Source organism: Borostomias antarcticus (assembly GCF_949987555.1).
Source record: "Borostomias antarcticus genome assembly, chromosome: 10".
NCBI classification, from domain to species: Eukaryota; Metazoa; Chordata; class Actinopteri; order Stomiiformes; family Stomiidae; genus Borostomias; species Borostomias antarcticus.
The window spans coordinates 15,031,565-15,043,402 of record NC_140243.1 but is presented as its reverse complement, the minus strand read 5'-3'; the positions used below and the strand labels follow the sequence as shown (position 1 = coordinate 15,043,402).

Genomic DNA, 11,838 nt, shown 5'->3' with positions numbered 1-11,838 from the left:
GAGATAGGCTCCTGTCCTATGGGCCACTAGGCTCAAGAACCATTGGTTCTCAAGGGTAGGCTAGCCTACTACCCTGCTACTGTATGACATGTCAAAATGGCTGCTGGGAAATGGGTCTGTTACACAATGAAAAACACCTCTCTTCCCCAACATTTAAATATTAATGTAGATAATTATAAATTAATTGATAGATAACTTTCCATTCTTTATCTCATGACAGAAGAGTATGTGGCCATGTCTAAAGAAATGTGTTTACATTTACTGACATGCCAATACAACATGCACAGCAATATAACATCATAGAACGGTTATTGTGGTCCAAGCGGTCAAGCTAATAACATATTTGACTAGAGTGCAGCAGACTTCTGTTTGAGGAACGTTCTCTCAGGATCTCACAGAGAAATGTGACTCCTACCGCTGTCCAATCAGCTGCGAAGATTCCAGCGCTCCCGGTGAGTCCTCCAACATTCCTTCCTCTCGCTCGTCACCGCGTCTCGAGACACAACGGTTATAAATGCGGGTGCGCGCGCTCTACTACTACATAGCACGCGGATTACAGCAGCACGAGGAGGGAACATTTAGTTCAGCGAATAGAAAGAACTCAAACTCACGAAGGATGTCCAAATTTACAGAGACAGCGCTTTTTCTTTTCTACATTTCAACACAGGTAATTTTCACTATTTAGGGGGTGATTAGAACAAAAGTGCATAACGATATTTATTGTAGGCCTACGGAATTATTTTTTTCTTGTTTTTGAAACATTTTGATCACTGTAGTCAGATAACCAAGTGCTGGTTAAATGCTGGAAATAAAGGTCAATTCAAATTATATTGATAGAGCCTATGTCTCCCCCAGGTGTGTTTCGTGGTGTGGGCGCAGGTGTGCCCCTCGCGATGCCGCTGTCCGCAGGAGCCTCCCCTCTGTGCCCCCGGCGTGGTGTTGGTGCTGGATGACTGTGCCTGCTGTCTGGGTTGCGCCCGGCAGAAGGGGGAGGCCTGCTCCGACATGAGCCCCTGTGATACGCGCAGGGGACTGCGCTGTGACTACGCAGCCGACGTTCACAAGAGGACCGGCGTTTGTATCCGTGAGTGCGCCAGCTACTTAGGCTACTAACAGCAAACACCAAACCTCATAGTGTCGCAGCTGTTGCCTATTGACTCCATTGATGAGCTTCCTTGTTAAGTTAAAAATGACCACAGGCAAATAAATCTGTAGGCTATTTAGATACTAAACTGCAGCCTAAATCAAACAATCCCATGAATATGGACTGTAGGCTATTAATGTGTATTAATGGATGTATTAACCAATATTCTCTATCTTCCTACAGCTAACGAGGGGGACGTGTGTCTGTTGGATGGGTCTGTCTACCAGAACGGGGAGACCTTCTTCCCCAGCTGTAAGTACCAGTGTACGTGTCGGGACAGCCAGATCGGCTGCGTGCCCCGCTGCAACCTGGATGTGATGCTGCCCGGCCCCGACTGCCCCATGCCCCGGAGGGTGCAGCTGCCGGGGGAGTGCTGCGAGAAGTGGGTGTGTGAGCCCCAGGCGGAGGCCAGCGCGCTTGGAGGCTTCGCTATGGCTGGTAGGCACACACACACGTCATGCGCACACAGATACACAGATACAGACACACACACACACACACAGACACATATACACACACACTCACAGATACAGACACACACAGATACAGAAACATGCACACACCGTGCAAACACACACACTTTCTCTCTCTGTGATGTTACTCACATCAGCACACCAGCGTGAACCATAGAATCAACAGACATGGCAGCATAACCCCTACCTGACCCTCAGAGGAAGGAGGAGGGCATTAGAATAGGATGACCCTCTCCTACACTGTGACCTTCTTTCTATCCATCCATCCATCCATCCATCCATCCATCCATCCATCCATCCATCTACCTATTATCAAACAGTTCCATCCATCCATCCATCCATCCATCCATCCATCCATCCATCCATCCATCCATCCATCCATCCATCCATCCATCTACCTATTATCAAGTTAAAACAGTTGAATGTTGTCTTGGATTCATGCAAACCACAAATGTATTGTACAAAATGTATATTTAGCACCATTGACAGTCCATGCTCTTTGCCTTACAACGTCACTGAAGCCATGACCACCCCCCCCCCTTTCTCATCCTCTCCCCCCAGCCTATAGACAGGAGGAGACGGTGAGCTTCGACGCATGGGACCCCAGTGTAAACTGCATCGAGCAGACCACCGAATGGGGGGCCTGCTCGTGCACTTGCGGGATGGGCCTGTCCACCAGGGTGACCAATAAGAACAGGCGCTGCGAGATGGTCAAACAGAGCCGCCTGTGCATCGTCAGGCCGTGTGACGAACAGCTGCAGCAGCCTCTTAAGGTACAGCCGGCACACACACACACACACACACACACACACACACACACACCCTTACCTGCTATTTCTACACACAGCAGAACGTGTCTGACCATTGACTGACCATTCCTCTCCCTTTCCCGATCCCCCCTCAGAAAGGCAGCAAGTGCCAGAGGCTGAGGAAGAGCGAGACGTCCGTCCACTTCGCCTACAAGAACTGCACCAGCGTCCAGGCCTACAAGCCCCGCTACTGCGGTGCCTGCACGGACGGCCGCTGCTGCACCCCCCACAGTACCAGGACCGCCCTGCTGGACTTCCGCTGCCCCGGCGGCAAGGTGGCCAAGAGGCCCGTCATGGTGATCAACAGCTGCGCCTGCCACCACCACTGTCCCCAGGACAACGCCGTCTACCAGCACTGGCCCGCCCCCGCCTCGGCCGAGCTGGGCTACTACAGCGGCATGAGGCTGTAAACGGAGGCCGCCGGCGGGACACGCCGCCCTCTGTTGGAGAGGACCGGGTATTGCACAGAGACCAACGCAATAGGTAGGCTAGGGTCTGAATCACAGCACTTATGTCTTAAGAGGTAGATGGCGGTACTTTTGCCATTGGATGCTGCGGAAGAGACTTTAGGCTAGTTAGTTTATTACAAAAGCAGATAGTTTCGTCCTGCTTGCTGCAGATAGCGTTTTCAGTGTCTTGATTGTTAGCGGTTACATAGCAGGGCTTCCTGTGTCTTTAGCGGTTAGAGTCTCAAAGGTTTTCCCTTGTTTGCTCATGTGTGATGTTTTTGAGGCGGGGACCTTAGGTAGGTTCCTCCCTTCAGATGTTCTCCTCTGAGGAGACGAGTGGAGAAGTAGAAAGGACATGAGGAACTGAGATACAGGCGCGCAAGATTAACTCCGAGTCACATTTTTGACATAGCCGCTAGACCGGTGGTCCTTCTCCCACAAACCTCCACAGTCAAAGGGGTCATGAGTCATGACCCTCCAAACAGCCATGTCGGAGGTGACTCTTACAACAGCATGGTGACTTCCACAGCTGCCTGTTAACCCCCCCCCTCCCACACACACACACACACACACACACACACACACCTCCCCAACCCTGACCCCAGCCCCTACACATAATCGATGACTGCAATATATATATCCTTTTCTACTCCTGTGTGGTCCTTTTTTAAAGGCTTGTAAGTAGTCAACCCTTGTAGAAAGACAAGTTATGTAAATACTTACTGTATAGTTTGTATCATAAGTGTGTATGAAATACACAATGTTTGTAATACTTTGTAAACCCATGTAAATATGAATTGTATATATGTGTACTCTTTCCTGATTTTATTTGTTTAATATACAGCTTTTTTATATAATTATGAACAATACTGTGCTTACTCGGAATTGGAATTAAATGTGTATTTTTTATATATAAAACATGTCTTTTTGATGATATACTGTAGATATAGAGCTGTTACTGGACTGGGCCTATTTCATTATGACAACAGAGATCACTAGGCACTCTGACATACAGTTTGTCAATGACCTCTGAGACCTACATAACCCTGTCAAGAGAATGAGAACACCATCACCATGGTGAGGTTTGGGAGAGGCGCCTCAGAAGGACAGAGGCCAGGTAGTACAAAACTGTTTATTGTATTGGCATGACAGGGTTCTATAGAAGACATAAATAAGTCAAACACACAGGTGGTACATGTTTAAGAACAGCATTACAGAGTCATTATCATGACTAGCCAACAGTACACAGAACAGAACTCAGCATCGCTCTCGCTCAGCATCAACAGCAAGAGACATTCATCAAAAACAAAACGCGTTCTGAATTCAATACACACACAGACGCACGCACACATACACACACGCACTCGGCATCACATCACAATCATCATTACAAGTAAGAAATATCACAATTCATGCTCGTTTACCATACTCGAAAAGGGGAATGCGTTACGTAGGATCAAGTAAAGACCCATTCCAGGAAAGATAATAAATATGAAACAAACATGAATTGAGATATACACCAGAGCAGACAGAGGGAGGGGAGCTGTGGTGGTAGAGTCCACACACACACACACACACTCTGACATGCTCTCTCAGGTCAGTGGGAACTCAACAGGATGAGCTGTATTTCTATGGGTGAACGCACCAGAGTTCTGGTGTGGGAAGTATGGGTAGGGTCGGTTGGCGGCGGGTTTCTGTAAAGGAGTCGCCGCATCCCTGACCAGGCGCGGTTAAGGCATAGATTATTTCGCACCAAAATGGGAGTGGGGATGCCTCCAACCCATAGCTTATCATTACGCTTTAGACCAATGACGTGAGGAGACGATGACCAAGGGGGGTTGCAGTGAGTGAGGGGGGTAGGGGTTTGGCCAGTGGTTGACGGCGCCAAACAGTGGTTGTGGTGGCGGGCTCAGATCTCGCTCTCGTAGGTGTGCATGTACGTCTTCAGAGAGAGGATCTCTGGGTAGCTGCGGCTGGTCCTCCGGTAGAAGTCCATGCCCGTCAGGATCTCCACGTCTCGGACGCGCGCCGTGTGCATCTTCATCAGCTCCTCCACCCACCGCGACTCCTCCTCAGAACTCTGTGGGGGGCGGGGACACATGACACACACACACACACTCAGTGATCATGTGATATCTGTGATCATGTAAGTACACATGACTTCAGATGTACATTGATGCACAGCTCCATAAAGATGTCGGTGTCAGATTCAGTAACACCAAAGATATTATTTACTACAGCCATAAGGACATCATAAAGTGATACTCTAATTCTACGGGTAGTTCAATGTCACGGTCTAGGCTCTAAACAGCCTCGCAGTGAGGCTCAGTGACCACTCTCTCCTGCTAGGAACGAGCTCATTCGGCTGACGCGGTCACCGCCGCCGGGGCGGTCAGGAACCCCCCCGGAGGAGACTCACGTTGCAGCTCTCGTCGTTGTCGGGCCGGTGAGGCAGAACGAAGGCGAAGCAGCTGAGTGGCCCCGAGCAGGAGTCCACCGGCTGGGTGTAGTCCAGACAGCTGCTGACCACAGCGTAGTAGTGGGTCGGGATGGGCACAGAGCCACTCGCATACCTGGAGGCGCAGGACAGAACACAACCTTAGCGTTATCCAATGCGTTATCTACTACTTTAATACGACCATCTGAAGTCTAACGATCAGAAATGTAACTTTATCTGACTTAAGTGCACAGGGGGGGGGGGTTCCGGACTGTTATTCTTTGAGTTCCTGCATCGTAGCCAAACTCAGAGGAAGGATGAGTGCATTAGAATAGGATGACCCTCTCCTACACTATCTATCTATCTATCTATCTATCTATCTATCTATCTATCTATCTATCTATCTATCTATCTATCTATCTATCTATCTATCTATCTATCTATCTATCTATCTATCTATCTATCTATCTATCTATCTATCTATCAGGGGTGTCAGGGGGTCAAGTTCAGGTGTGCCACTGAGTCTCTACAGGTGACGTATGGGCTTGGGCAGGTCATCGCACAAGGGTCTACCCCAGGTTAGAACCACCTAATCACACAGGCACACACAGATCCGTACGCTCATTTCTAAAAGTAGACAAACTCCATACGCTGTACTGGGCATGCTCCGAACTGCTGATACTTCCTCCACCAATGATTACCACTAGGTGGCACTGCAGCCCTTCAGATTGACATTACAGTACACAGTACATGAAGCCCAGTTCCTTACTGTCAATGTCTATTTCTTTAGCACCATTCATACAAATCAATGTAGCACATATTGCTTTACATAAAAAGAGATGGATAAAAACACAAATAATATAAAACCATAAATCTTACTGTTTCATCTTCTCAGCTGAGTCTCTCAGGCCGTCATAATCATAGTCGAAGATGGGTCCAATGACCAAGTTAACCCCGTTCCGTTCACTGGCGTATTTCTTCACTAGCGTTTTCTGGAAGTAGCCCCATATCCCTGGATGAAGGAAGTCACTATGAGAAAACACCTTATTTCCTCTGATGTTCAAATCCACTTTACCCCGGCATATTTCAACTTATAGTAATATGGAGAGTGTGTGTGTGTGTGTGTGTGTGTGTGTGTGTGTGTGTGTGTGTGTGTGTATGTGTGTGTGTGTGTGTGTGTGTGTGTGTGTGTGTGTGTGTGTGTGTGTGTATGTGTGTGTGTGTGTGTGCATGTGTGATCGTGAGGTTTGTGGATCTCTCTTCTGTACAAAGGAAGTACTCACACTGGACCACTCTCTAGTGGTGAGGTCATACCACTGACCACCACACATAAAACTCTCTCTCTCTCCCTCTCTCTCTCTCTCTCTCTCTCTCTCACGCACACACACACATATACACACATACACACACACACACGCACACACACACACACACACACACACACACACACACACACACACACACACACACACAATCTCTTCCAAAAAGAAGAGCTATTCAGGGCAGAGTAACTTTCGGCAGTATGTGTTCAGTTAACCTTTAATGTACAGTAAGCTGTGTCAAGTTCACCTTTAATGTAAGCTGAATGTGAGCCATGTTTCACACCTCATCCATTTCTGATGACCAGTAATTTAGAAGTTTAATTTACTCACTCTTGAAGGCGGGGTACATGGGAACTGTGTTTGTGATGAGGACAGCATCATATTTCCCTTCCTGCGTTGTGGAAAGTTCTGTCAACACAGGAAGAAGACGAGAACTCAGAACTCATCACACACAATCATCTATGTTCTATCAAAGATGCAGTGGACTACATTCCTGTGACACAGTGGTCTTGTGTAGAAGACATGAAGAGCATGACTAAGACAGCAGGTGCTGATGCCTATAGAGTGTTGTGTGGGTTAACACACTGAAGACAAGGGTTTGAAATCGGACAATCCTTAAACCAGTCATTGGTAGATGGTAATTGGTACAGTAGGTGATACTGTAGCTGGTGTATCAGTGGTAGTTTGTAGGTGGTACAGTAGCTGGTAGGGGTCAATGGTATATGGTAATTAGTAGGGTTAGTGGGTAGGTAGTCTCGCGAGCCAGACGAGTTGACTTCCGGCAGAAATTTTGATGAAGGAAGTTAATGAAAAAACGGGCGGATATCCCGTCAAAATTCCGTAGAGAGTAGTAGACAGTCCCGACCGGAAGTGATGCGTTTAAAAAAAATGTCCTTTTACAAATTCTAAGCGACTGAAGTCCAGACTCTCTCCTCCGTAGAGAGTCTGGCTCCGAGACTAGTGGGTAGGTGATGCTGTTAGTACTGTACTTACGTGGTGGATAGAGGAATCCATAGGAGATCTGTTTGTCTGCACGGTAGTTGGAGCAGGATTGGCTGAAGGCTGGAGGGATACGCAGGTCTGGTCTGACACAGTTAGTCAGAGCCTCAGGGAGTGGGGTCACCTCTACCTGCAACACACACACACACACACACACACACACAGTTAAGACAATCAATTATAATCTAGAATCATCTCAGCTCATCTCAACTGACTTATTTTCAAGATCCAAGATTGAAAAATTGCCAAATGATAGGATCTAGACAGACTCTCCAGTTTTGCAGGCCACACAGACAGACGCATCACATCCAGCTGAGATGAGATCAGTTAAGATTTTCTCATTCTCTGTGGTCCAGGCTTATATTATGACCAGGTTGGGTGGCCAACTACTGTAGCTACTGTACACTCATAGCTCATACATGAACCATATATCTCCACCACCAGATAAAAAAATAGATATAAAAAGTACTTATTTTTTACTTTCTTTCTTTCTTTCTTTTTCTTTCTTTCTTTAAAACAAATCTCGTTTGATACTCTGCTGATGAGACCTACCTGTTTGGGGACAGTGTAGGAGGTCCAGAGTGGCATGGACAGAGACTCACTGTAGCCACTGATATAGTCACTGTGGTGGAGGATGCTGTATTTAGTACGGAACAGAACCGCAGGTCGGCCATAAGGCAGGTTCTTGCTGTCTGGAAGAGGAGGACAGTGACCGAAACAGGCATGTAACAACGTAATGATGTCTTATAGTCCCACAGATCAAATAAGCAGCCACAGTAGATCATCATGTACAGTCAGAAATAAGACATTGATGAGTTGCTTAGCAGCGGAGTAGCTCCTAAAAGAGCTTTGTGTGTTGTAAGATACTGTTACACTACTATGAATATGATGATGTCATATATGTGAGTCCACCTTTGGACGTTCCTTTGCATTCTCATGACAGTATCATTTACGCCTGCAGTTGATAACTGCTCTGGGTAACAATTTATTTTGGTGGGTCTCTTAAAGAGATCTCCAGGTACTCAACTAAGTATCAATTATCATTTAACAGTCCACAAACCCTAACCTTAATCAGTTGTTACAGTACATATCAACAGTTGATAGTTTGGTGACAGTTTGAGGTTGTTGACGTGGTCTATAGGTCATCTACAGGGCCCCACAAGATAAAGTGTGACTGTACAGTGTAACATGGTTCTGCTATGGACCAGAGACTGACCATCAATAGCTTGCCTCAGACGCTGATTGAGCTCTTCCACTTTGTTCTGTAACAGACATAGCCACAGTGACTCCAGGTTATAGCCTCTTACAAGGGTGACTTTCAAAGCTCTCTGCCCCCTATTTTTTGAGCGCAACTGCAAAAGATTGAAAGTGAAAATCTTTTGCCAGATATTACATTATAATCTCCTGCAGAAGCAATGTTACTTGACAGTTCAGTTAGAACAGGAATCAATACACATTACAGCTGGGTAAGACACAGGTGGTCACAGGAACACTGAATTACAGAAGGGAAAACAAACACAGGCCAAAGAAAATAGTCATATCATAAAACACACAAATACTCATATACACACACACACTCACACACACACACACACACACACACACAAATACACACACACACACATACGCACACACACACACGCCATCAAAAACTGTTGTCGCACAGCCACTTGATTCAAATGAGATAATTTGAAGGGTTAAGCTGTACTGCTGTTACAGTTTTGTTCATTCAAATACATCATGTTCAATTAAGAAGCAAGACTGTCCGTGTCACAGGCGAGAGCTTGCTCTCCAGAGGCTGTGAAGCATCTCACACACACACACACACACACACACACAACGCCCCCCCCCCCCCCCACACACACACACATACACTCTCATGCAAACATACACACAGGCACACAGACACAAATCATGGTTCGTGAGAACATGCCACGTCTTTTTTACACATCTGTAAAAGAGACAAAAAAACAAGTTTGATTGTTTTGTTGAAGCAAACATCAAATTGCTGTAAATTCAAATGAAAATATAAGGCTAGGATTCAATAAAAACCGTCTAATAATAAAAAGCCATTTACTTTAGTTTGTACTTTAGTTATAACATGATAATTCAAAAGCCACTCCATAATTTTATCCGACCAATAGAAACTGCATAATTAATTCAATGTGGCTTTGATTGAATCCCAATCATCAACACAGCTGTGAAAGCTGAGTCATCATGACTTACCTTGTCATCACAGTTGCAGCCCAGGTCATCAGTTCCCGTGGTGACGGGGATGGAGGGCGTGGGCTTGGAGACCTCCTCTGGCATGGTGGGTTTGTGGGAGGGGCTTCTGAGAAGGTGGTTCAAGCTGCCATGGCTCCCGTTGTTAGGGGCAGGCTTCAAACCCAGGAGATCTGGAGATGAGGCCAAGTGTTCAGTTAAACTAAACTACATATCCCATGGCTCCATGGAGTCATAAAATCCTCAAGTTAATAGAACGTGTCCCCTTACCACACATGACATTGTAAAGTTCAATGTTTTCAAACGCTGGAACCTTTGTCTTGAATTTAAATGTAGGTCCATATCCTAAGAAAATAGTCTGAAAATCACAAATGGATATTTTAACGATTGATAAGTTAGAGCCGCAACCCAAGTTGATAAATCTACAGTAGGTCTATATATGTTAATCTAGATCTTCTTTTTTTTTCAGAAATACATCTCTTCACATAAATGATCTACAGCATACCTGCATGCTGTTTATCTTGTTGTCGTAACCATGGTCTCCTGAGAAAGCACACTTCCCAGGGTGCTTCTTTCCATCAGGTGATTTCCTGTAATAAGAAGATATTGTCTGTGAGCGTCAAGCGGTATCAGAGTCGGTATCAGAGTCCCTCGGCTCTGCCCGGTCCACGGTCCACGGCCAGGGTAGAACGAGGTTCATCTGAGGAAGGGTGCTACAGTGCTGTTGTACATGTAGGCCTATAGTACTGTACGTGGTTGGCATGGTGGCTTGGCGCTTTACACCGTTGCCTCACGGCAAAAAGGACCTGGGTTCTACTGTGTTCCCACATGGGCTATCTCCAGGGCCTTTGAGCTATCTCCAGGGCCTTTTTGTGTGGAGTTTGCAGTCTCCCCGTGCTCACTCAGGTTCCTTCCACATAGAACCTCAATATGAAAAACATGCAGAACTCGAAATGGCGCTCAGAGTGCACAGATCTCCGCCCACTAATGCATTTGGTGGCTCTGTGCGCGCCACCTGCGTGCGAGCATGACATCGGTCTGGTAGTTTATCGCTAATCCTGACGTACGGACGGATGCCACCGCAAACATTACCACTCGCCCTGCGCTGTCGCTGGGGCGGAGGTAAGAACAGACGCTCTTCAGTCCTGTCCCTGACCACTGAGCACTTGGACATGATCCCCGGGCGCCACTGATAAGGCTGCCCACTGCTCCTCGCCTGCGCCTCGCTGAGTGGTGCAGTATGGGTAGAGCGTCATTATGCATTTCTGCCATTCCAGCTTCTAGCCGATGGTTTTCACAGCCCAGGAAGGAGACAGAATGCAGACAAACAGGGCAGGATATTGTGTCTGACGTCGATGACGTTGATTAAAACCAGGCATCACACAGACCGAGCCCGGAGTCAGCAAGGTCTTCACACTGTAACCATTATGCTGCGGTAGCTTGCGGAGCGCGGTGCTGTAACCCTACCCGGTCAGGCACCACTAAAGTCACCCCTGCGCTTTAATTGACAAACAGACACTTTTTATTAAGTGTACATTAAACACTGGGCTCAGTGAGGTCTGCCTAGGAGGCGAACCCACAAGCACGTAGAGGCTGCAAATCTCAAACTGACGAAGGGAGGCGCCGGACAAACGCTTCATTTCATTTTTCTGCGGCGTTTATGCGATTTCAACAGACTATTTCTCTGAGGGGGGGGGGGGGGGGGGGCAGGGGGGGGGGGGGGCAGGGGGGGGTGGAGTTTCACTCCAGGGGGTGAAGCCGTATGCTCTCTCTCGCTGGCGTTCACCTCCGCGCGCCGGTGCCAGCGATTAGCCCATCTATATATCTTGGGAGGCGGACAGGGAAATCTTTCAAAAGATCTCTTTCAGTCTGGCTGCGCGGCATGCCAACTCGAGCAGGCTGACGTTTCCACCGAGACAAGCTTGTTCTTGGTCTGCCCAAGCCCCCCACCGCCTCATCCCAAAATGATGGTTGGTTCGGAA

General features: G+C 47.2%; 2 protein-coding genes across 2 annotated transcripts in view; one reads left to right on the top strand and one right to left on the bottom strand.

Annotated features, from left to right (window-relative positions):
• Positions 1-514: 514 nt before the first annotated feature.
• On the top strand, positions 515-2,836 carry LOC311314187 (CCN family member 3-like; the record flags this gene model as incomplete). The annotated part of the gene is made up of 5 exons (XM_084444523.1): positions 515-520; positions 856-1,084; positions 1,328-1,582; positions 2,179-2,390; positions 2,522-2,836. 5 exons carry the CDS (start codon positions 515-517, stop codon positions 2,834-2,836), a joined length of 1,017 nt encoding a protein of 338 aa, XP_084300649.1.
• Positions 2,837-4,784: 1,948 nt separating this feature from the next.
• Positions 4,785-11,838, bottom strand: part of enpp2 (ectonucleotide pyrophosphatase/phosphodiesterase 2) — a gene marked incomplete at both ends in the record, with an annotated part of 17,958 nt that continues 10,904 nt past the window's right edge. Inside the window, 10 exons of the mRNA XM_084444522.1 lie at positions 4,785-4,955; positions 5,295-5,448; positions 6,192-6,324; positions 6,965-7,042; positions 7,628-7,763; positions 8,186-8,325; positions 8,850-8,895; positions 9,860-10,029; positions 10,127-10,214; positions 10,362-10,446. Of these exons, the coding sequence (XP_084300648.1) occupies positions 4,785-4,955; positions 5,295-5,448; positions 6,192-6,324; positions 6,965-7,042; positions 7,628-7,763; positions 8,186-8,325; positions 8,850-8,895; positions 9,860-10,029; positions 10,127-10,214; positions 10,362-10,446 (1,201 nt within the window). The remainder of the gene's footprint in view (positions 4,956-5,294; positions 5,449-6,191; positions 6,325-6,964; positions 7,043-7,627; positions 7,764-8,185; positions 8,326-8,849; positions 8,896-9,859; positions 10,030-10,126; positions 10,215-10,361; positions 10,447-11,838) is intronic.